This window comes from Scyliorhinus canicula, chromosome 5 (genome assembly GCF_902713615.1).
Source record: "Scyliorhinus canicula chromosome 5, sScyCan1.1, whole genome shotgun sequence".
Classification (NCBI taxonomy): domain Eukaryota; kingdom Metazoa; phylum Chordata; class Chondrichthyes; order Carcharhiniformes; family Scyliorhinidae; genus Scyliorhinus; species Scyliorhinus canicula.
In genome coordinates this window covers 9,103,678-9,127,523 of record NC_052150.1, presented here as the reverse complement: position 1 = coordinate 9,127,523, position 23,846 = coordinate 9,103,678, and the positions used below count along the sequence as shown (strand labels likewise).

General features: G+C 44.9%; 1 protein-coding gene across 7 annotated transcripts in view; it reads right to left on the bottom strand.

The window, feature by feature from the left end:
• The window catches only part of relch (RAB11 binding and LisH domain, coiled-coil and HEAT repeat containing), a 117,500-nt gene that overhangs the window by 32,317 nt on the left and 61,337 nt on the right, over window positions 1-23,846 (bottom strand). For all 7 annotated transcript variants that reach the window (XR_005460600.1, XR_005460601.1, XM_038796535.1 and 4 more), the window contains 5 exons: window positions 11,654-11,766; window positions 9,223-9,313; window positions 2,814-2,885; window positions 2,588-2,728; window positions 2,273-2,437 (listed from right to left, as the gene is read on the bottom strand). Coding sequence is in view for 5 of the 7 variants with exons in the window: in XM_038796535.1 (XP_038652463.1) it covers window positions 2,273-2,437; window positions 2,588-2,728; window positions 2,814-2,885; window positions 9,223-9,313; window positions 11,654-11,766 (582 nt within the window). In the remaining 2 variants the exon portion in view is untranslated. The remainder of the gene's footprint in view (window positions 1-2,272; window positions 2,438-2,587; window positions 2,729-2,813; window positions 2,886-9,222; window positions 9,314-11,653; window positions 11,767-23,846) is intronic.

Genomic DNA, 23,846 nt, shown 5'->3' with positions numbered 1-23,846 from the left:
AAAGTTGGCATTTAATTTATTGTTTCCTACTGATATTACTCATGTCCAATGAGTTTGATACTACAGATGTCAGCAAGCCGGGGAGGAGGGGGGGGGGGGGGGGGGGCAGAGGTACAAGTAGCCAGTGAGCTACAAATAATAATAATCTTTATTAGTGTCATAAGTAGGCTTACATTAACACTGCAATGAAGTTACTGCGAAAATTCCCCTAGTCGCCGCACTCCGGCGCCTGTTCGGGTACACAGAGGGAGAATTCAGAATGTCCAATTCACCAAACAAGCACATCTTTCGGGACGTGTGGGAGGAAACCGGAGCACCCAGAGGAAATCCACGTAGACATGGGGAGAACGTGCAGACTCCACGCACAGACAGTGACCCAAGCCGGGAACTGAACCTGGGACACTAGTGCTAACCACTGTGCTACCATGCCACAAATTGGATCTCCTGATAAACAAAGCAATTCAGAGCCAGATCCAAGTCTTAGCCGCATTTCAATTCAACTGGTCTGACCCACTATGCTCCAATGCGCAACCATTGCCAGGACAAAAAGAAACCTGGTCAACAAAACAGAGCATTAATAATTTAATAAAAATTGGGTCCCATCCCGGGAAGACCTTGTTCAGTTCAGTTCACCACTACTACAACACAGTTCATGATACTGAATAATGTTCATATCAAGGGTACAGAGTATATAGGGCAAAAAGAGCTCAGATTGGGAGGTTCTTAATCACAATGATGGCACACAAAAATGTGTCACTGCCAAAGAGGAGGTTTGTCCTTCAAAGCAGAAGGCTCTGGATCATGGACAACTGCAATTTTTACTCACCAATGCAGTGATAAACCACAACTAGAAAAAAAGCCGCCACAATTTCTGGTCTCCATATTATAGGAAGCATGTGATTGCACTGGAGAGGATGCAGAGGAGATTCACCAGGACGTTGCCTGGCTGGGGGTTCATGGCTATGAATTGAGGTTGGATAGGCTGGGGCTCTTTTCCTTGGAGCAGCAAAGGTTGAGAATAAACCTGATTGAGGTGTATAAGATTATGAGGGGCATAAATAGGGTGAATAGGAAGGTATTTTTTTCCATGAGTAGAGGGGTCAATAATCAGGGGGCATAGAATTAAGCTAAGAGGTAGAAGGCTAAGAGGAGAGTGGAGGAGAAACTTTTTTACCCAGAAGGTGGTGGGAGCCTGGATGGGTGGTTGAGTGAGAAACTCTAACATTCAATAAGTATTTAGATATTCACTCGCGCTGCCGTAACCTTCAGGACTATGGACCAAGCGCTGGAAAATGGGATTAGTGTAGTCAGATTGTTGAGCGTTGTGGACACAATGGGCCAAATGGCCTCCTTCCGTGCTGTAAATGTCTATGAATGCCAACTCAGTGGTCGCTCACAGATCAATCCCATTCTTAATTTTTCTTTCCATAATGCTTCCGAGTACCTCGAGCTACTTATTCACTCACCATGAAACAAGGTCCCATTGTTAGCAAAGGGTGAGAAGAACAATGTTCTTCTGCAAGATCATTGCATTTCAATGCATGCAGAGTTCAATGAAGTGATACACAACCCAAAATCCACCTGAAAGGGTCAGTTTACTTACATTTGGGATTGTAACAAGGCCAAATGCACAAAATGCAACGGAACAGTTTACCAGAAGTAGTTTCCAACTGAAGAAGCATTTTAAAGCTGTGAAACTAGTCATTAGAAGCATAGCGTTTTGGGTTCCAAGGCAGGTTTTCTCCGTTTACAAACCCCTAACCTGGTTTTAATTTTCGTAACTTTCCAGGGGCCTGCACTGCTTAGCTCTAATCTGCACAGAGCAACGGTGTGCATTTATCTAGTAGGTAAAATATCTCAAGGCTATTCACAAGAGCGCTACCTAATTAAGAATTGAAGCCAAGCCCCACAAGGTACCTGAACAGATGGTGAGGGTTTAGTCACCGTTTTGAGGAGGGAGACACAAAGATACTTAGAGAGGAAATTTCAGACCTTAGGGCCGAGGTATGGCCACCAATGGCGAAACCATTAAAATTGGGAATGCTCAAGGGATCAGAATTGAAGGAGCTTTGAGTTCTCGAGTGTTTGGAGGGCTTGAAAAGATTACCGTGATGGGAAGGGCAAGGACTTTGAGTCATTGAAAGGCAAGAATGAGAATTTTGATATTAAGGCATTGTTAGACTGAGAGTCAAAGTAAGCACGCAAAGAGGTGATGGGTTAACGGGACTTACAGCAAGTTTAAAAAGAAACACATTACACTCTTTACACTTACCCTGAGTATTTTGTCAATGTTGATTAGCAGAGTCGGAATGAGATGAGACTGGAGTTTACCCAGTTCTGTGGTCCATGCTGCAAAAGCTGGCAGGAAAACTTGATGTGTCGCATTAATTACCCTCTCTGATGGGTCATTTAAGGCAGACATTTGCAGTTCAAAACCCTGTGGTGCGGTGGGGGAAAAAAAAAGTCTACTTCAATAGAGGAACAGAAATAAGAGGAACAAAAATTAAAATGGGAAGTCCCATAAAGATATTTGATCTGAATTGAAAACAAAATGCACAACCACAGCTAACTTGGCAGAATGCTGTACCTGCAGGTATTTATCAGAATCATCAATGTATGCCATAATAATCCCAAGGCTTTTAATGACTGCCTCTCGCACAAGATCTGCCTTATCTTCTGTTAACATCTGCTGCAGCATTGAAAGCACCAGTGAACTGCGAATCTCTTTCTGGAATGGAGAAGCATCAATTTAGCTCAATAATCACTGGATTTCATGTCTTGTTTTTAAACAGAAAAGGCCAAACGTTGCTTACAGGTAAGTAGGGTGCAAGGGCTCCACAGGCTTCAGCCACCAGCAACCTTCGTTCTGGATACTTGTGATTTATCTGGAGCACAGGAGAGAACACAGGAACATGAACAAACGCTCAGCACTTTCCCCAATCACTGGACGCTAAATTAATCAACAATAGGCATGAAGTAAGAAAAAAAAAGAGAAAATGAAAACAAATCAATTGAAAAAATATTATATTGTATTTCTAAGTCATTGCCAAGCGGACGAAGTAGGAGCAACAAAATATATTTATCTTTGCATTTCTGGTAACCCGTTGGCATGATTCTTTAACATATAGGCTCAGAATGAAATACCTGGGTTCAAATTTTGCCTCCTGCTAAGATTTGGAGCCAGGTTTTGCCTAGATAAGGACCTCCTAATCCTGGCTATGGCAATGGGGAGAGAGCATAACAAATGAAAAAAATCCCATCACCAACAACACAATGCCCACAAAAGGCAAACCGCCATGACGAGTGTTTTTCTGAAATTGAAAACTTAAAGCAAGTAAGGTTAGCTCAGGGAGTCCCTGGCGCTGCTGCCAATATTAAGGTTCATGATATACACACGAGACACATCCTCATTGACTTTCACACAAGAACATTACTGAGAAGTTCTCAACACAAGTTCTTGACACCTCCAAATAAAACACTTCCTCTGCAAAGAGGCAGTAGGGTACCCCGGGGCCCGAGAAACCAGATTATCAGAGGACCTGAAAGGCAGAAGCAAAAGGAAGGGGGGTCTATGTGGGAAAATATATGGACAGCTACTGGACAGAGCCCGGACTCCACTAGACAAAAATGGGAGGATGAACTGGGGACAGAGGTGGGATGGGGACTCTGGAGCGAAGCACTGAGCAGGATGAGCTTCACCTCCTCCTGTGCAAGGCTAAGCCTAATGCAGCTCAAAGTGGTGCACAGAGCGCACCTGACCGGAACACCAATGAGCAGGTTCTTCCCGGAGGTGGGGGACAAATGTGAGCAGTGTCAGAGGGGCCCGGCCAACCACACCCACATGTTTTGGTTTGCCCCAAGCTTGCTGGCTTCTGGACAGCCTTCTCCGAGGCAATGTCCAGGGTTGTGGGGGTGAGGGTGAAGCCATGCACAATAGTGGTAATCTTCAGGGTATCGGAGCAGCCAGAGTTACACATGGGGAAGGGGACCAATGTCTTTGCTTTCGCTTCCCTGATCGCACGCCGGAGAATCCTGCTCGGCTGGCGATCGGCAGCACCACCCACAGCTGCAGACTGGCTCGCTGACCTCGGAATTTCTCCACCTGGAGAAGATTACAGACGCCATCCGAGGGTCAGAGGAAGGCTTCCTGGATACTTGGTGACAGTTTGTCGGTCTGTTCCAAAACCTGTTTGAGGCCAGCAACAGTAACCTAATAAGAATTTTAAAAAAAACACCAAGACAGGCGAAGTACCAAAAGACTGTGCAACCCGGGAGGGGGGCACGAGAGGCGGGTTTGGCTCCCCACCCCATCCAATTTTTTTCCCATTCTGACCGGAAAATAAAAGAAATGCACAACCAAAGCCTGGTGGGGGGGGGAACAACAGGGATGGGGGAGGAACCACAGACCGATCCAGAAGGCAACAAAATGCACATAGGGTCAGTTAAACGAAGGATAAATAAAGGAAATTAGCGCGGGCAAGAAAAATGTGAAGTGTATATACACAACTGTTTACAAATATGGGAAATCCCAATAAAAAGATTTTTTAAAAAAACAAGTTTTTGACAAAGCAGTCTTCTCGATTGACATCCCATCGAATTTCTTAAACATTCACTCCCTCCACCACTGGCTCATGGTGGCTGCAGTATATGCAGCAACCACAAGGTGCAATCAATAAGCTGCCAAGGCTCCAAAAGCACCTTCCAAGCTCATGATCTCTACCACCTAAATGAACAAGGGCAGCAGGCAGATGGGAGCACCATCACCTCCACCATACACCATCCTGAGTTGGAAATCCATCACTATCGCTTAGTCTCCCAGGGTCAAAATCCTGGAACACCTGAATGGCTGCCGGAGTAGCTATACCACATAGAAGATAGTGGTTCAAGAAGGTGGTGGTGATCAAGGGTAATAAATATTGCCCTTGTCAGCAATGCCCACATTTAATGAATTATTAAACACTGTAAAGAATGAGAGAAATTGGTTGTATTTCCTCACTCGACTCCCTTTAACAAAATGAATCAGCTCGGTTTCATGCTTTTATTTCTGGATGATCATGGGCATTACGCTTTGCTGATTATTCAAAGGAAGGAAGTTGCTTTTACATTATTGCAATTAAGGGACTCTGTGATAAAGCTATCACAAAAATGACCAGGGTCACGTTCAGTGTCAAGTGTTCGTCAACCACCTTAATAGGTTGATTTTTCTCGAGGTGTGGGTGATTAGGTGGGGTGGGGTAGTACCTATTCCTCTGCTTCATACCTCTCCTAGTCAGGTTAAATTATGCTTCGAATGTGGATTGTGAATCAATATGCTGTTGCTTAATCTTTCACGGCAGCAATGGGAGGTGCAATCAATTCATAACTTTTAGAAGCACCATCTTAAATGCAGCACAGTTTTGAGCAAAAGATTGCCAGGTGAGAATTTACAGTAACATTTTATATAAGTAAAAATGAAACATCACCGCAACCAAGTCTTTGTGAAGTGCGGGTCATTTTACGGTGCCTAGAGTTTGGATAATGTTTTTGCACAAACGAAGGCCATTCAAAGTGTCAAGAATATCAAAATGATGAGTAAACTCAACAAAGGGTTCTGCTCATTTGGAGATAACATTTCTCAAGCTCATACTGACGCAAACTTTGTCACCAATATACTGGCTAGGTATTGGAGTTTCCTATACTTGCTCTTGAAATGCAGGGGGTGGGGCAGGGGAAGCCCCTTGTTCTCCCCAAAGTACAAGTGTTAAGTAATCCTCTAAATGAGGGTCAAACATTAATATGGACTGGAACATTCCATCCTGCAAACCATTTATAAAAAATTGTAAGCAGCATCTACACAAAGCCCAACTTGCAACAACTTTCCACTCAATACCTCTCCTTGACACACTACCTCTTATGGTTACATTTTCAGATTATCAGAACCTAGCGTTCTTCAAACTAAACATGCAAATTAGCCATATTTGCATTTGGAGGTTTTCTGTAGCTAATTTTTTAAAAACCGTATTGTGGCCGATGTGGACAAGGCCACAATTGTTACCTGTTGCTCGCTGGCTTGAGTGGTTTGAGATATAGAATCCCTCCAGTGCAGAAGGAGCCCGAGTCTGCACTGACCCTCTGAAAGGGCACCCCACCCAGGCCCAATCCCCCACCCCTATCCCCATAACCTCGCCATGGGGCAATTTAGCATGGCCAATCCACCTAACTTACACATCTTTGGACCGTGGGAGGAAGCTGGATCACCCGGGGGAAACCCACGCAGACACGGGTAGTATAAACTCCACGTAGACAGTCGCCGGTGGTCGGAATCGAACTTGGGTCACTGGTGCTGTGAGGCAGCACTACTAACCACTGTGCCACCGTACCGCCCCTTAACTTCTTGATCAGCGACTGTCTCAAGTGTAACAATAACTTGCCTTTATATAGTGCTATTAATGTAAAAAAAAAAGCTCAAGGTGCATCACAAATGCAGAATTATGCAAAAATGGCACTAGGTCACACAAAATATTGGGAAGATGCCAAAAGTTTGGTCAAAGAGGTGGTCCTAAAGGGGATTCTTATGTAGGAGAGGGAGATGCAGATATTTAATGAGGAAACTTCAGAGCAAACAGCTTATGCAAAGCTTATTCCACCATACAATCTGCCAATCTCTCTAGTAATCCGTTTGCAGAGTCTTGCTCTCATTGGAAATCACGACAGCCAAGTTGGTCCCAGTTATGTAGAAGTTGTGCAAAGTAACACAAAGAAGCAGATGAAACTTTTTTATTCTAGACAAAAGAAACTCAAACTCAACCACAAAGAGCACATGGAACTTGAAAACCTCTCTGGTTGTATAACATACAAAATAAGGCATATCTGCCAATGCAAAGCAATTCAAGAATCCTCCTGTAAGCGATGACTATAAGTAAAGGTCTGATATGTTCCTTCCAAACACGGTGGATGTGCTGCATGCCCGGCATAGAATTTTAAAATTCTAACTAAATAGCCCCAGGGCTCAAATGCGAACAAGCATTCCAGCGCTTGTTCATCAGGGTGCCTGCTTAGTCCGTTCACAGGGTCATTTCTGCATAGTTTGCCACGTCCATTAGAGCTTTTTGAAGCTCCCAGGAGTACACCCACCAGCTTGCCAAATAATCTTCTAGCTTAGAATACAAGTGCAACCTTTGACATCCTCAGTCACAGAAAACCAGAGTGTGAAACTGCAGGTAGCTGAGAGACCCCCCTCTGTTGTCTCAAACTCTAAACCATTTATATAATTGAGATAACAGCAGTCACTTAACGGTTCCACACTGCTGGCCTATTTAGCAGCTGAATCTTCATGGAGGAACAATTCGTTCCTGCTCCACTCTATACTAATGAATAGCTAAAACAATTCAATTATAAACTGACATCTAACGGAAAGTTTTTAACTGGTTCACTGATGCTTCACTCCAGAGGAATCTAGTTCCCATATCTCTATCAACAGGGCGCTTCACAATGAGTAAAGGAACTACTGAGAGTTTTTGTGAAATCTGAATTAGGCTTCAACCTTCAGAACAGAAGACGATTCATCTTGTGCGTTGGTGAAAGAAGACTCCATGACTTTGAAACTGGGCTGAAGGGTATGATGGAGTTCATTGATTTCTGATTAACAATAATATAAAGAGTTACGGGCCGGCACGGTGGCGCAGTGGTTAGCATTGCTGCCTCACGGCGCTGAGGTCCCAGGTTCGATCCCGGCTCTGGGTCACTGCCCGTATGGAGTTTGCACGTTCTCCCCGTGTTTGCGTGGGTTTCGTCCCCGCAACCCAAAGATGTGCAGGGTAAGTGGAGTGGTCACGCTAAATTGTCCCTTAATTGAAAAAAATTAATTGGGTACTCTAAATTTATAAAAAAAATATAAAGAGTTACTGGGCCTAGAGTGGGCAATAGACATTGAAGTGTCCGTGGTCATATTGAACGGCAAAGCAGGCTCAATCTAAATGGCTTACTCCTGCTCCGTTCAAACGGGACCAACGCGAGTGCAGGCCCACAGTAACCCAAGGTCCTGTCAATTCCACAGGGCATAACCGTTAGAGTTATTTAAAAAAAACCAAAATTAATAAATTTAAGCAGGGCTTTGCAACAGAGTTAGAGATTTCACAAGAGAACAAAAGCATCTTAAATTCTAAGGCAGAAGATGGGGCTATCGTCAATGGCAGAAAATGAACTAATGATGGGACCAAGATCAGTACGGTGCAAATCTCTTTGGAGAACAGTGTTCATGGATAACTGCAAAGGTGGCAAAAAGTTTTTTCAAGAACAATGTGCAGCCCCGACAATGAATTATTTGGGGATTATTCTCCATAAACGTTTCATGCAATATTAACCACAACACTTTGATGCTTCTCTGGCATTCACATACCCAACATTAATTGCTTGATTCGACGTACCGGCGCAGGTAGGTCTGCAGTAATAATTTGTTGTGCGTCTTGATGCTCCAGAATTTATACCCAAACATGGGACGGAATTCTCCGCTCCCGGGAAAAATCGGGAGGGCCTTCGTGAACTCAGCCGAGTTTCACGACGGCCTTGGAGGCCGCTCCTCGCCCCCTATTCTCCCTGCCCGGCGGGGCTAGGAGCGGCGCTCCGTAACTCTCGGCCGCAGGGGACGCCGCGCCAAGAATGAAGCAGCCGGCGCGCCTAATGACGTCAGCCGCGCATGCGCAGGTTGGCCGGCTCCAACCCGCGCATGCGCGGCTGACGTCATGTCGCTGACGGCACGAATCCGCGCATGCGCGGTGGCCGTCTTTCCTCTCAGCCGCCCCGCAAGACGTGGCGGCTTGATCTTGCGGGGCGGCGGAGGGGAAATAGCGCGTCCGATTTGGACGCCAGCCCGACGATCGGTGGGCACCGATTGTGGGTCTGTCCCCTCCCGAGCACAGTCGTGGTGCTCTTTCCTTGTTAGGCCACCTACAAGCCCCAAACGGGCTTCTCACTCCCGTTTCACGACGGCAGCGACCAGGTGTGTTTGCCGCCGCCGTGAAACGGCAGCGAACGGCAGGCCGCTCGGCCCATCCGGGTCGGAGAATCGCCGTTTGCCGTGAAAAACGGCAAGCGGCGATTCTTCCCAATTAGATTCCTTGACAAAATTAAACCAATTACATTAAAACTGGAGTGGCAAAAGTAGTAATTGAAAAGGCAATTACTGAACCTGGGAACTAATTTTTAAAAGTTATTTTTAAATCTCAAATTAGATTTTACATTTACCTGTTCCCAGCACTGTGGTAAGAGTTCAGCTTCAACACGAGTTGGTCCAACATGTCGAGCGAATGCTACACAGCCGGTTAGGATCATCTGTCTTGAACAAAAAGAAAGAAAAATGAACACGGAACTAGATTATTGACGTGGGGTTTTTGCTGTTCGGTCCTATGATATTTTTTCCCATTTGATGAAGCGACTCCGGTTCCATTTTGTGAACCAGTCCACTGCTCACATACTGCTTTCCACACATGTTCCCCAAAATGTTAGGTTAAATGCAAAATATCCTTTAAATTCTTTCTTCAAACAAACCCACAAGGCCGGCATATCAGGAATTGAAGGGCGGCACGGTGGTGCAGTGGTTAGCAATGCTGCCTACGGCACTGAGGACCCAGGTTCCATCCCGGCCCTGGACACTCCATATGGAGTTTACCACATTCTCCCTGTGTCTGCATGGGTTTCACCCCCACAACCCAAAAATATGTGCAGGTCAGGTGGATTGGCCCCACTAAAATTGCCCCTTAATTGGAAAAAAAAGTATTGGGCACTAAAAATCAGGAATTGAATTTTACCATCAACTTTAGTTCCCAGGTAAATATCATTATGGATGGAATATTTGCTGGAGCGTCTCCACGACACGATATTCTTCATTCCTGATGATAATGACAGGACAATTCCAATTGAACTTGATTTATGATTACTTTTAATGTGGTATATTTAGTCAGTATCCAACCGTGAGGTCGGGTTTGCTAGCTTATTCCTTTTGTCACTAGTGCGTGGTCAATTCCAGCCCCACTTCACCTGAAGTCACAACACAGATGAGGCAAGATTTTATTTAAAATATCCAAGGTCCTTGGTTGAGCCCAATAAACTACAATCACCTGGTTTGTAACTTTAACACAAGTAAAAATGTTTAATGTACAGTGTGATAAGTTAGCTAATTACCACACATATATATGGGATGATTTTCAGTTCATGTCTTCCTGAAGTTCAGGCTTTTGTTTTGGCACTTCTTCCTTCTAGGCTGGTAGGCTGGAGATGGTTTTCTCTGGCAAGGTTGCCTACTTCCTCCGTAGATTTAGCTTCATTTCACATTATAGCAAAGGGTGTGCCAGGCACTTACTGCTTTTTGACAATACAGCAGGGGCTGGATTCTCCACAGCCAAGCACCAAAATCGCGATCAGTGCGGGAGCGGAGAATCCCCATATTCGCTAGAAGCGTAGCTGGCGCCGCTCCCGCGATTCTCCGGTCCCCGCGCGGATTACCCGGCGTGGCTGGGAGGCAATTGACAGAGTCCCCCCCACAATTGTTCGGATAAGACTGGCAGAGTTCCTGACGGCATGGTTCTAACCACTTATTGGCAGTCGGGAAACTTGGGTGGTGGCTGCGGACTCAGTCCGCCACCGTCCTGGTGAGGGGCGGAGGGATCAAGTACCGGTGGAGGGGGGGCCCTTATGGGCGGCCGGGGAAACGATCGGGCGTGTAAAATGTAGCAGCAAGGGGCCGATCGTTGGGTCCATCTTTCCTCGATCAGGTCCCCCGGCCGAGTCCTCCATCGCGTTCGGTGCAGCTGCTTGAGGCTGCCGCCGTGCACATGCGCTGATTCGGAACCGGAAGTGCGTGGCCCATTACCCGCCGTTGAAGCTGCTAGAAGCACCCCGGGGCTCTGCCAGCTCCCTGCAGGTAGGAGAATAGCTGCTAATATTTTTAAGGAATCTCCAGAGTAAAATCCAGCGTTTTTACGCTGGCGTGGGGACAAAGCCCCATTTTTGGAGAATCCAGTCCCTGTTCTTTCACTTCTCGAGGGGAGAGAGAGGGAGAGACACTTCTGCCAAGCAGCATCAAGCAGGAACCAATCACTGACTGTTGTCGGGCAGAACACTGTTTTTGGCCAACCCAGAGTCCCTCCAAATCTGGTTCCTAAGATTCACTCAGCACCAAAGAGTCTGTTGTCTCCTTTCCAAAGTTGCCTACTTCCTCCGTAGATTTAGCTTCATTTCAAAGGGTGTGCCAGGCACTTACTGCTTTTTGACAATAGGGCTGGGAACACAATGTCCTGGCAAGCAGGCGGTGTCAACTTGGTCTTCTGCTCAAAGGCACATCTCGATTATGGGCCACAGACCAAAAATAATAAAAATAAAAATTACTAGGAACAGAAGTCCTCTTACACTTTCAATTGAGGCCTAATTTTCCTTTGTTTAAAAAAAGGAATAAGTACTGAAAATGAGTTAGAGAAAAGGTACAGCATTTAGAGACAAGGTATTTAACACTTAATTACACACTACTACATTTTTCAACAAAGACACGCCCCCTATTAGTCTGGTTAGCAATAACACTCAATAGTTACTAACAGGGACAAAGGGACTATAAACATGCTGAAGAAACTTGGTGCCTGAAGTTAAAGAGCAGGTTTCTGAGATATACAGCAACAGCTCTTACCTTTGTTCATCATCTGGACGTTTAATTAGGTTGAAAAGAATGTGTAGAAGCTGATCCCTTTCCTTGGGTTCCGGATGGAGGCAGGCTGTACACAAGATTAGAGGAATTAACTCCTAAATCAGGGAAGAGGAAAAAAAATAATCAGATAAGTAACAGGCAACACAGTGGTGTTTGCATACAGCAAGGTATAAATTTTATTTACGAAAAATTGATATTTCTTCATTTGAAAGGATGTCATGGCCAGAGTGTCATAATCTGCAGCAGAATGCCTGCAGTTCTAGTCCTGAAACATGACTTGATGGCTTTTTCTGTTCACTAAAACTCTATGACTTCCCTCGTCCAACTGCTGATTTCACTCTTCTGATCTTGTTAACTGTGCCAATTAGGTAATCATCATCAGGGAGTCACTGGATACTTGTTGGCTGATCTTCCTGCCTACTGGCCAGAACTTGTGCAAATCCTCAAATGCTGCAGTTGCTAGCTTCTCTTTTCAGTTCACCTTTTTCTACATTATAACTGTGACCCTAAGTAACTCATTACTCGGGAGAATCTCTCTCAATTTCTATGTTGTACACTCCTGGACTTCTGTTGCTGAATATTTTGGTGAATCATCCACATTGCTTTCAATATCCACGCTGCTTCAAAAGTTCAGTTTTCGGCTTTGTGCTAAATGTTTCCTTCAAATCAACGATTCTATTTTCTAAAACGGCCCAAGTGCATCCAGGTCAAATACTGCATAGTGTCAGAGAAATCTTTTTCAGCACCCCTCCTGTATTCTGTTGACTTTTGTCTTGAATATATTCAATAACTGACCATTCACAGCTCCCAGGAGTGGAGAATTCCAAAGATACTTTGAGTTAACAAATTTCTCCTCATTTCAGTTCTAAATGGCAATCCTTTTATTTAGATGAAAATAGAAAATGCTGAGCAGCTTTGGCAGCATGTAGGGAGAGAAACAGAGTTTTTAAAAATAAATTTAGAGTACCCAATTTTTTTCTTCCCCCAATTAAGGAGCAATTTAGCGTGGCTAATCCACCAAGAGCACACGTCTTTGGGTTGTGGGGGTGAGACCCACCCAAACATGGGGAGAATGTGCAAACTCCAGACAGACACGATCTCGACCCCGGGTCCTCAGCGCCGTGAGGCAGCTGTGCTAACCACTGCGCGACCATGCCTCCCGAGAGAAACAGAGTTAACGTTTTATTGGAATACGTTGTGGAGGCTGTGATCCCAAGTTCCAAATTTCCCAGATTAGAGAACTTTTCCCTCAATCTGTCAAGTCTCTGAACCATTCTGTATATTTTCTCAGATCACCTCTCATCCTCTTTCAGGGAATATAGGTCTTGCTGCTCAATTTCTTCTTGTATGACAATTCCCTCACCTATAATGCGGTCTCGTGAATCCATAGAACAGTACAGCACAGAACAGGGCCCTTCGGCCCTCGATGTTGTGCCGAGCAATGATCACCCTACTCAAACCCACGTATCCACCCTATACCCGTAACCCAACACCCCCCCCTCCCCCCCCCCCCCAACCTTACTTTTTAGGACACTACGGGCAATTTAACATGGCCAATCCACCTAACCCGCACATCTTTGGACTGTGGGAGGAAACCGGAGCACCCGGAGGAAACCCACGCACACACGGGGAGGACGTGCAGACTCCGCACAGACAGTGACCCAGCCAGGAACCGAACCTGGGACCCTGGAGCTGTGAAGCATTTATGCTAACCACCATGCTACCGTGCTACATGTTGCACTCCCTCTGGGGAAGGTTCTTTAGGCAAAGGACTGAACTTCCACACAGTGCTCCAGGTGTGACCTCACCAATGCTCTGTATAACTACATTAAGACTTCTTTGCTTTGGTGAGGGGAGGTGCAGCACGGTAGCAGTGGTTAGCACTGCTGCTTCACAGCTCCAGGTTCAATTCCCGGCTTGGGTCACTGTCTGTGCGGAGTCTGTACGTTCTCCCCGTGTCTGCATGGGTTTCCTCCGGGTACTCCGGTTTCCTCCCACAGTCCCGAAAGACGTGCTGTTCGGTGAATTGGACATTCTGAATTCTCCCTCCATGTACCCGAACAGGTGTCGGAATGTGGCGACTAGAGGATTTCCACAGTAACTTCATTGCAGTGTTAATGTAAGCCTAAATGTGACACTAAAGATTATTATTATTAACAGACTGGAAAGGTCGAGGGGGAGTTTGAGCATGAGAGTTGACGAGTAGGCCACCGAGCAGAATGGAGATGTGGATAATATTCAAAGGATATAAAAGGACTGAATAATGGAGCATTGCTAGTGATTAAAGTCACACACGCTTAGCAACAAATTAAGAGGACACCTAACCAAAGTTCAGTTTTGTAGCTACATGGTTCAGTGCTCAAAAAAAATAAAGTTTAAGAGATGTATAAATCACACTGGTCGTGCAAAAATTATTCAAGTTTAAATAGGAGACCTTTGGATGGAGTTGTAAAAAAAAAGATACGCTTAAATGTTTTGGTTTCGGCTGTGAAGTAACAGTGCTAACCACTGTGCTACCGTGCCGCCGCGTTTCACCGTTCAAGGCCAGGTCTGGTTTATATTTAATTCCCTCTACCCACTCTTTCTGCAGGTATTAAAAACTTTGCCTAATAAATATATCAACTTCAGTTCTGCAATGTTCAATCCCCCCCCGGGATACCTTTTTGCGGGGGTGCATGGTGCACGTGGGTGGGTAGGGAGAATAAAAAGATAATAAATTCCAGATATCTGTCATGTTTTGTTGAGGAATTGCTTCCTGACATTAGCCCTGAATGGCCTAATTTAAAGTTCCTGCTCCTTGCTCTGGGCTCTCCGACTTGAGGAAGTTGCTTCTCTCTAGCCCAACAGATTTTCACACTACCGCCAAAATTTCAATTAGATCATCCCATGATCTTCTAAAAGCAAGGGAATATAAGCCTAGGCTAAACAACCTGGCCTCATAACTCAATTCATTCAGCCCATATATCATTCTGGTGAATCTGTGCACCAAGGCTAACAGACCCTTCTTCATGTAAGGTGCCCAGAACTCAATGCAATGCTGCAAGTTATGGTCGTACCCGAGCCTTCCATACATTTGGATTCCACTACCCAAGGTAAAGGCTAATATCCCATTAGCTTTCTCAATTTGTTTTTGTACCGGTCAACATCTGTTCACTGAGCTCCAGGCATGGGTAACAGGTCAAACAGCCTGCCACAGCAAATCTTGAGTGACAGCAATAACCATTAGTATATGGAAGTTAAAATAAATTAGTTAGAATCTCACACTCCTCCTCTTAAAAAAGCAATATCTGCAAATGTGATTTCAGGTCTGGCTGATGAAAAGCTTGCTAATTTGTATTAAAACAGTTCAGTTCACCCTTGACTCAATTGGTTTCTAAAGTGCACTTTAGCTTCAACACAATAGGCTTGGCAATGATTCAACTGGTTCATCAAATTTGAGAAGCCCTTCCATTAAAGAAAGTCACTAATCCATCAATCTGTCACAAACTACAGGTGTTTGTATACACACACACACTGAAAAATGGTTGGTTAAACATCTACTTCATCCAACCATAATAAAAAGGCAGTTCTTCATCTCTTCTACGACATGTTCCCTTAATTTAACTCAATTTACATGAACTGTCACAGAGCAGGGTTTTTTTTAAGCTGATAACTTGCCTAACAATCAGGCATTTGCTTCTGTTTGGGAGGGGAGTTATAGGTGTCATCTGTCTTTTTGAGAGTACAAAAATCAAATATGGCACTTGTATCTCTTTTACTTCCTTCAACAATGTAATCATAAACTGCAACTTCACTAAAATACAAAGCATCATCAATCAATCTCCCGTTTCACCTGCAAATTCTTAATTATGGTACTATCTTTCCAAAAAGCTACTGGCATTAATTTAAAAGCAAAAAACTGACGATATTTCAGAATTGCAACTGAGCTTGATGATTGACAACATAAAATAATTAATCTCACCTAAGACTTCTCATCGTTCAAGACCCAAATACGCTCACTCAAAGACATTGCCACAAATCAAGGTGGATAATGATTGATACAGAAACAGATCACCTGGCCCAGCAGGGTCATGCTGATGTCCCACACAAGCACTGACCATCAGGAGCTACACAATCATGGAGAAGCCAACATTGTACCATCTAAGAAATGGGTGGTGCCTTAGACCATTGAAAAATAAAACCCAAAGTGTAAGATTTTGATAATAGTATACTACTTCGGTGGGTTTTGTATAGGATGGACTAATGGTTATGAATTTTAAGTTAGCCACTTTTAAAATGGTTAGATGGAATGTTAGACAATTAACCCAAGGTAATTGGGGAAACAGGAAAGCAATTGTTTGAGAAGACCCAAAATTGTTTTACTGTTTAATGGCGGAGCTCTTTTGATTGCAAACTTATGACACTTATGTTTAAACGAACCATGCATTGCTCTAAGTAATCTGTACCAGAGGGGAAACCTTTAGTCTCTGATATTATGATAGGAAGTGGTCATAACTGTTGATTTTGATAGTTTTAGTGTGGTGTTTGGGTTAAGATCTGTTGACAAGAGAATGCAACTTTATTTATGAATTATCTGTAGCTGGAAGGGAATGTGCATTCGCTTGCGATGCAAACATGGAATGTAAACTTCTGCAGTTTATGCCCCATAAAGCCGGGGGTGTTGCAAAGGTGGGATGACACAAGATGAATTACATCCCAAGGTCAATAGGAGGAGTGAATTTGGACCATTTCCAAAAAGGGAAGGATTGGGAGATGGGGAAATAAAAGCCAAGAAACCCCAACTCTCATGCACAGTGATGCCATGGTTTCTGGGGTATGATTCTGCTGGACACAGTTCATCATCACTTCAAAAACAAAGATAGAGGGATATTGTCTGTGCTGACAACACCAAAGTTTCCTGGGATCTTGAGAGATGAGAAACTTGAAGTTGTCTTTACTGCTTCTTGTTAAGTTGTCTTTACTGCTTCTTGTTAAGTATATGTAAAATCTTGCTTAATAAATACTAAATATTCATGCCTCCTAGGTGAAGTACGCTTTCAGGACCCTAGTGTTAAGAGTTAAAAATTCAGACCTTGGAGTTAGTTTTGATTGGAAGGATCTTATACCTCAACAGCCTAAATTTTACAAAAGTAACAGGTTGTTACAATTAACTTTTAAAAAAGTTAATCTGTACATGTGATTCACAATGTTCAGTTCAGGTCCCCTTTTGACCCTTCACTATCTACCACTCTCAGAGGGGCACGATAACTCTATATTACACTTCCAGTGATTTGAGTGGTTTATGAAAACTTTGCAACTCCCGCATCTATCCCAAAATGAGCTGGGGAAATTGGCCATCTTCTAGAATGGCGGCTCTTGTATCTCACTTCCTAGCTCTGGTCCAGCCTCAACCTCATATCTGCAATCACCAGCCCCTCTCCCCACCCCTGGCTTCAGCATTCAGCTCCAGTATTTGGCTTGGCGTTCTCTCCCAACCTCGTTTCCTCTCTCACTCCCTCCTTCCCAGCATGAGCCAGTCGCTCCATTCCCCATCTATTAGTTTCGCTGTCCAAACTGCCCATTTCATCCTACCTCAAACTAAAGCATTAGCTTCTCCTTTTCCTCCAGATCTGCACTCTGATGCTGTGTATTTCTGGTTTGTAATTTTGGAGATCACTGAAGCTAAATTCCCAGGGTGCAGCTTCAAGTTCATGTGCTCATTTGGTTTCAACTGACTAAAACCTCCAGGACCATTACTGAGAAACATAATGCAATGAGATTATAAGGCAGCAATCCAATAAAGGAGCTCAAGACAAACTATTACCGTTAGTCTCCAGCGACTTCAAACTCATTAAAACCCCGGAGAATAGCCATATAAAACTCTTCTTTCTCCCTAGCCTCCATTTTCTGCTTTTTAAATTGTCTATTTTCACTCATTTCAAACTAATCCAATTTCCATTCTGCAGCAGGATCTTCGTCAGGCAAAAACTGAATGATTGAAATGCCAATATCATAGGCACATTTCCAATCAGTCATGTTGAAACGCAACTTGCCTTAATCGGAGAAATAGCTCCATCTTTCTGCATCTTTCAACTATTTGATCAAAACCAGGAAGCATAAGTTACTGAATATACTTGGGAACTGGGTAGACTGGTGGAGTAATGCAAATCCTTGACATAAAGACAAAAAGCATAGGAAGAAACTGTTACTTAAACTAAAAGAACAAGGAAGTGATTGGAAACTTTAAGGGATTAGAGAGTCCTAATTGACCGTAAAATGGAACTATCGCAACAACGTCCAGTGACAATGAGTAAAGCAAATCAGACCATGGGATGTACTAAACTTTTATAGTGGAGATAATTCTGAAACTTTATAAATTGTTGGTGCAACTCACTTAGAATACTGTCTACAGTCCTGGTCACAGCAGCTGATGAAAGGATAACGTGAGCAACTGGAATGACTGAAGGGATGGAACTATTACGTGCAAATAAAGCTGTTCTCACTGGAGAGGGGCAATACAATTGCCGTTTGCAAAATTCAAAAGGCACTGCATTTGAAGACAGTGCTGAGAACACAACGTTGTGTAAAATGAAAAGGGTCAGGTCAGGCTTGCCATTAAGTGACAGACTAAAACGGAACACTCAATCTTCAAATAGTCATTTAGTTTCCCGGGGCCATGAACTGAAATGGTTAGCATGGTGTTCAGTGTCATACAAATTAGGGACGCATTCATGGAAAACCAATGTGGAAGATTCGAGACTAAATGTTTTTCTTGCAAATCAGCTGCAGCAATCTTCAAAAGAATGGGTGTGCTTAGCCACAGCACAGGCAAACTGAAATCATGACACGGGAAACAAAAATAAAAATCATATTAAAATGCAACAGTAACCATGCAAAAATGCTGCAGAATTCAAGGGTGTGATCCCGATTACACTCTTAAGTGCTTTAAGTGCAGAAGCAGCACATCATATTTCAGAAGACTATAATAGCAGCTATTTAGCTATCCCAGTCTCTATCCAATCCCTCCAACGAGGAGAAATCAAGGACCTATCTTCCCACACCCCCACGCCCAGAACCATTGCACTCATTCACCATCCACCCACGCTCCCCTATCCTCACCGACTCAGAATATTAAGTTAACGTGCTCCTTCTGCCAACATAGGTCTGGCAATCTGCACCATAAGATTGTTGATGTTGCTTAACTCAACGTTCTGTGATTGCAGACAACTCGATTTTCCATTGGGAATCACTACATTTTCTCCAAATATCACTAACAAACAGCCCGTTCTGTACCAGTACCATACCTGGGAGACCAGCTTTCGTGTATTAAAGCACTGACTGGTATTCACATCACTTTTTAGAAATACGTTGTATAGCAATGGAGAGGCTGACCCATTAACTGGATTTAGTGGCAGTGGAAGAAACCTATTCAAACCTTAGCCAAAACTATTGGTACTGATGCCATCTAGTGGCAAAAAAAGGAGCGATCACAGTACCAGCGATGATTAACCATGAATGATTGAGTTCCCCTTGCCCTCACCTTCCATCTCACCAGACTCTGCATTCAACAGATCAGCCTCTACTTCGTGCATAATGTCACAACCGAAAACATCTTCCCTTCCAGCATTCTAAGAAGATATTTCCCTGTGCAACATCTCTTGCACCACTCCTCAATCACCCACCACATTCCATTTTAAAAATAAATTTCGAGTGCACAATTCTTCTTTTTCCCAATTAAGGGGCAATTTAACGTAGCCAATCCACCTACCCTGCACATCGTTTTTGGTTTGTGGGGGTGAGGCCCCATGCAGACACAGGTAGAATGTGCAAACTCCACGCAGACAGTGAGCCAGGGGCGGGATCAAACCTGGGCCCTCAGTGCCGTGTGGCAGCAGTGCTAACCACCGTGCCTTGTTGCCCGAACATCTGCAAAATTCCTGCCAGTACACCTCCCAATGCAACCCTCAAGAGATGCGACACCCGTCCTTTTATCTTCTCTCTTCCAAATGTCCAGGAGCCAAAACACTCCTTCCAGGTGAAACAGCCTATTTACTTCTACCTTTTTCAATTTGGTGTACCATATTCCCTGCTTATTGTGAAGATTCCTCTTATATTGGGAAGATCAAAGATCTTTTTTTAAAAAAATGTATGTTATTACAAACATGTATCAAAACAGGTTACAGCGAACAAACACCCGGGGAAACATGGGGCGGAATTCTCCGACCCCCCCGCAGGGTCGGGGAATCGCCCGGGGCCTTCATAAATCCCTCCCTCGCTGTGTCCGGAATTCTCCGCCACCCGGGAATCGGCGGGGCGGGAATCACGCCACGCTGGTTGGCGGGCCCCCCACGACGATTCCCCGGCCCGTGACGGGCCGAAGTCAGGCCTCTCTTGCCGACGTGGTTTAAACCACCTCTGGTGCCGGTGGGAGCAGTCGGCGCGAGTGGGCCCCGGGGTCCTGGGTTGGGGGGGGGGAGGGGGGGGGGGGGGGGAGACGGGGCGATCGGACCCCGGGGGGTGCCCCCACGCTGGCCCGCGATCGGGCCCACCGATCGGCGGGCGGGCCAGTGCCGTGGGAGCACTCTTTTTCTTCCGCCGCCGCCACCATGGCGGAGGCGGAAGAGACTCCCCCAACCGCACATGCGCCTAGATGACGTCAGCGGCCGCTGACGCACTGGCACATGCGCGGCCTCATGCCTGCCGGCGAGGGCCTTTCTGCCAACCATTCGCGCTGGCTGGTGGGGCGGAAAGGCCGTTCGTGGGCCTAGCACCTAAAGGGCTTTGGGGAGGCCCGACGCCAGAGTGGTTGGCGCCACTCCGGTACGCCGGGACCCCCCGCCCCGCCGGGTAAGGGAGAATACCACCCATGCTTCCCAACAATCAACTATACAGTCTGTACAGATTTTCCCCTTTTTCACCCCCCCCTCCCACGCGACATACAGCCCCTCAAACACGGTCACAAACATCCCCCACATTTCCTCAAATCCCCCTGAAGAGCCCTTAACTCATACTTTATCTTCTCTAATCGCAGGAAGTCGTGCAGATCATCCAATCATTCTGCTACCCCTTGTGGCGATGCCACTCCAGCAAAATTCGCCGCCGTGCAATCAGAGAGGCGAAGGCTGAGACATCGGCCTTCATCCTCTCCATGAGCTCCGGCTTCTCTGAGACCCCAAACATCGCCATCAAAAGGGTCCGGGTTCACGTCCTCCTCCACTATTCTGGCTAAGACTGCAAACACTCCACCCAGAATCCTCCTAATTTTTCACAACCACAAAACATGAGCACGTGATTCGCTGGCCCCGCTCACACCTCTCACACTCATCTGCTATCCCCTGAAAGAACCCACTCATTCTCGCCCGAGTTATATGCACCCTGTGCACCACCTTAAACTGTATCAGGCTCATCCTTGCACAAGAGGAGGTCCCGTATACCCTACGCAATGCCTCACTACATGCTCCCCAATTGATCTCTCCTCCCAACTCCGCTTCCCATTTCTCCTTGATCTTCACCACCAGCTCACTTCCTTGTTACCCCAGCCACTTGTATATATCCCCAATTCTTCCCTCCCCTTTCACATCTGGGAGCAGCAGTCGCTCCAGCAGGGTGTATCCCGGCAACCTAGGGAACCCCCTCCAGACCTTTCGTACAAAGTCCCTAACCTGCAGATACCTGAACTCACTCCCCCTCGGCAGCTCTACACTCTCCCTTAGCTCCTCCAGACTGGCGAACCCTTCCTCCAAATACAGATCCCTCACCTTGACCAGCCCCACTTCCCTCCACCTCCTGTATACACTATCCATTCCCCCTGGTTCAAACTCATGATTCTCGCACAGCGGCGTTAGCACCGACATGGACGATCAAAGATCTGGCGACATCTTTTCGAAACACCTCTATTCAGTCCACAAGTGCGATCCCTAACTTCCAGCAGCCTGTCACTTTAATTTGTTCCTATGAAGCTTAATGCAAGATCGGGGATCAGCACCTCATTTTTCAAATAAGCACATTACAGCCTTTTGATTTTTAAAAGGGTCCCTCCTTTTCTGGACAGCAGCTGCTGGTAATGGTCCCACTTTCGCCATTTACATTCCTTTAGTTCCATCTTTTGTTCCTTTACTTGTCCCATTAACAACTCCTTTGCTTTGTATCATCATCCCTGATCAGTTAAACTCTTTCTTCTACTCGAGCACAGACTTTCCCTTTCATTCTCTCTCTATATGCCCCTCCTCCACACACACACACACACACACACACACACACACACACACACACACACACACACACACACACACACACACACACACACACACACACACACACACACACAGAGACAGTTGCCACCTGATCAAAAGTATTTCCAGTATTTGCTATATTTCATTTGAGCTCAATAATCCTGTTGTTTTCATTCACCAAATTGACTGGTTCTGGGGAACCATATGGTAAAGGACATGAAAATGTTGCAATGCTATAAATGGCGAGGGCTCCATGCAATGCTTCTGAATTTGGGCTATTTGTCACTGCACATATTAATTTACGAAGGCAAAAGTTAAGGCCCTGATTGAGAACCAGTGAAAGTCTGGTCATGAGCAAATAATTTGGAAACTGTATCTGTTGTGGCACCAAGCAACCCAGGACATTGCGAAAGGCCGAGACAGCCACATGAACTTTAGAAGAATTAGGTTTGAAAATAACGTCAAACAGATTTCAAGATATTTCAGAAGGGAAGTATATGACATAAGCTGCAAATCAAGTCACTGTACAGGGTATATGCTCTATTAATGGATGTACTGAGGGAACTAAACCAAGGCATTTACCACAGTAAGTCTCCAAATGCTGTTGACTCCTCCACACCATGCAATGTCAGTTCGCCATCAGCAATCAGTACTGCCGCATGTCCAGTGGTGGATTTCTAGTATTTAATGGAGTGGTTTTCAATAGTGCGGCTAACAGGACAAGGTAACTCCATTTGTCAATTCACAAGCAAGTCGCAGTCTCACATGAGCATTTCAAGTAATAAATATAAGCGACGGTGATCTTGAACAGACTGCGTTATCCGCACAGTACTTAAAATCTTTGGCAGGAGCAGAATACTGACCTAACTGTGGAGGAACTTAATTTGTTTGGTGCACACAATTTATGGCCTGGGTTAATGCCAATAAGTCTACAATGTGACCACAGGAGGGGGCAAATGCTCTTGTGCAGACTGCAAAATTTCAATCTGTGCATTATTTTCTTTTATGCAAAATCTTTCTGCTCAAGGGCTTACACCATTTGGAGCATAATTAATCATCGTGTTCTTTCCCAACCCCGAAATGCATCAGCTCACATTTCTCCACATTAAACCTGACCCTGTCTGTCCCAGTCTATGAACCCACTTTCTCGGTTTACAATCCTCTTCAATTAACCCCAATCCCTACTTCCTTGCCATCTGCAAACTCCATCTGTGGCCGTAGCCATAGATTATTGACATACATTAAAAAAAAAGCAATGGACTGCTGCAGGACATGACTTAAAATTCCTGTGGCCCCCAAAAAGGAATCCATTAACCAGTAATTTGTTTTCTCTTTCAACCAACTTCCTATCCAGAATGTCACAAACCCCTTTCCTAAAATACTTTAATCTCATCAACAAACCTCTTGTGCGGCAAAATATCAAGAACCTCTTCAAAATGCTTATGCAGATATCCTTACACTCAATTATTTACCAAAAGGACACTACAATTTGTCAGAAACAGCTTCCTCGTTCTTTGCAAATTTGTGTCAGCAGATCTTAATTCGCTGATTTCTTTCTAGGTAAGTATGAATTTTATGATCCAGTTCAGCCTCAAAGATTAGCCACGACTGATGTCAGGCTAACTGGCACTTGCTTTATACCAATATTCTATACACGCTACCATCCGGTCCCAACTTCCATATCCAAGAATATGGAAATATCGCGGTCAGATCCTCTGCAATTTCCCAAATATCCTCAGCCATCTACAGTGCATGCCACCTGGGTCCAATGCCTTTCATACTTTAATCACCGCCACTATAAGTTCACCAGAACAGATTTGGTGGTTTTAAAATTGTTGTTTGCTGTGCGCAAATTGTCCAAAAAAAATGACATTTAATTGGCTGTAAAGTACTTCGTCATGTCCTGTGGCTATTAATGGTGCTACACAAATGCAACTCTTTCCTTTCCCTCCTGCAACTCTTTC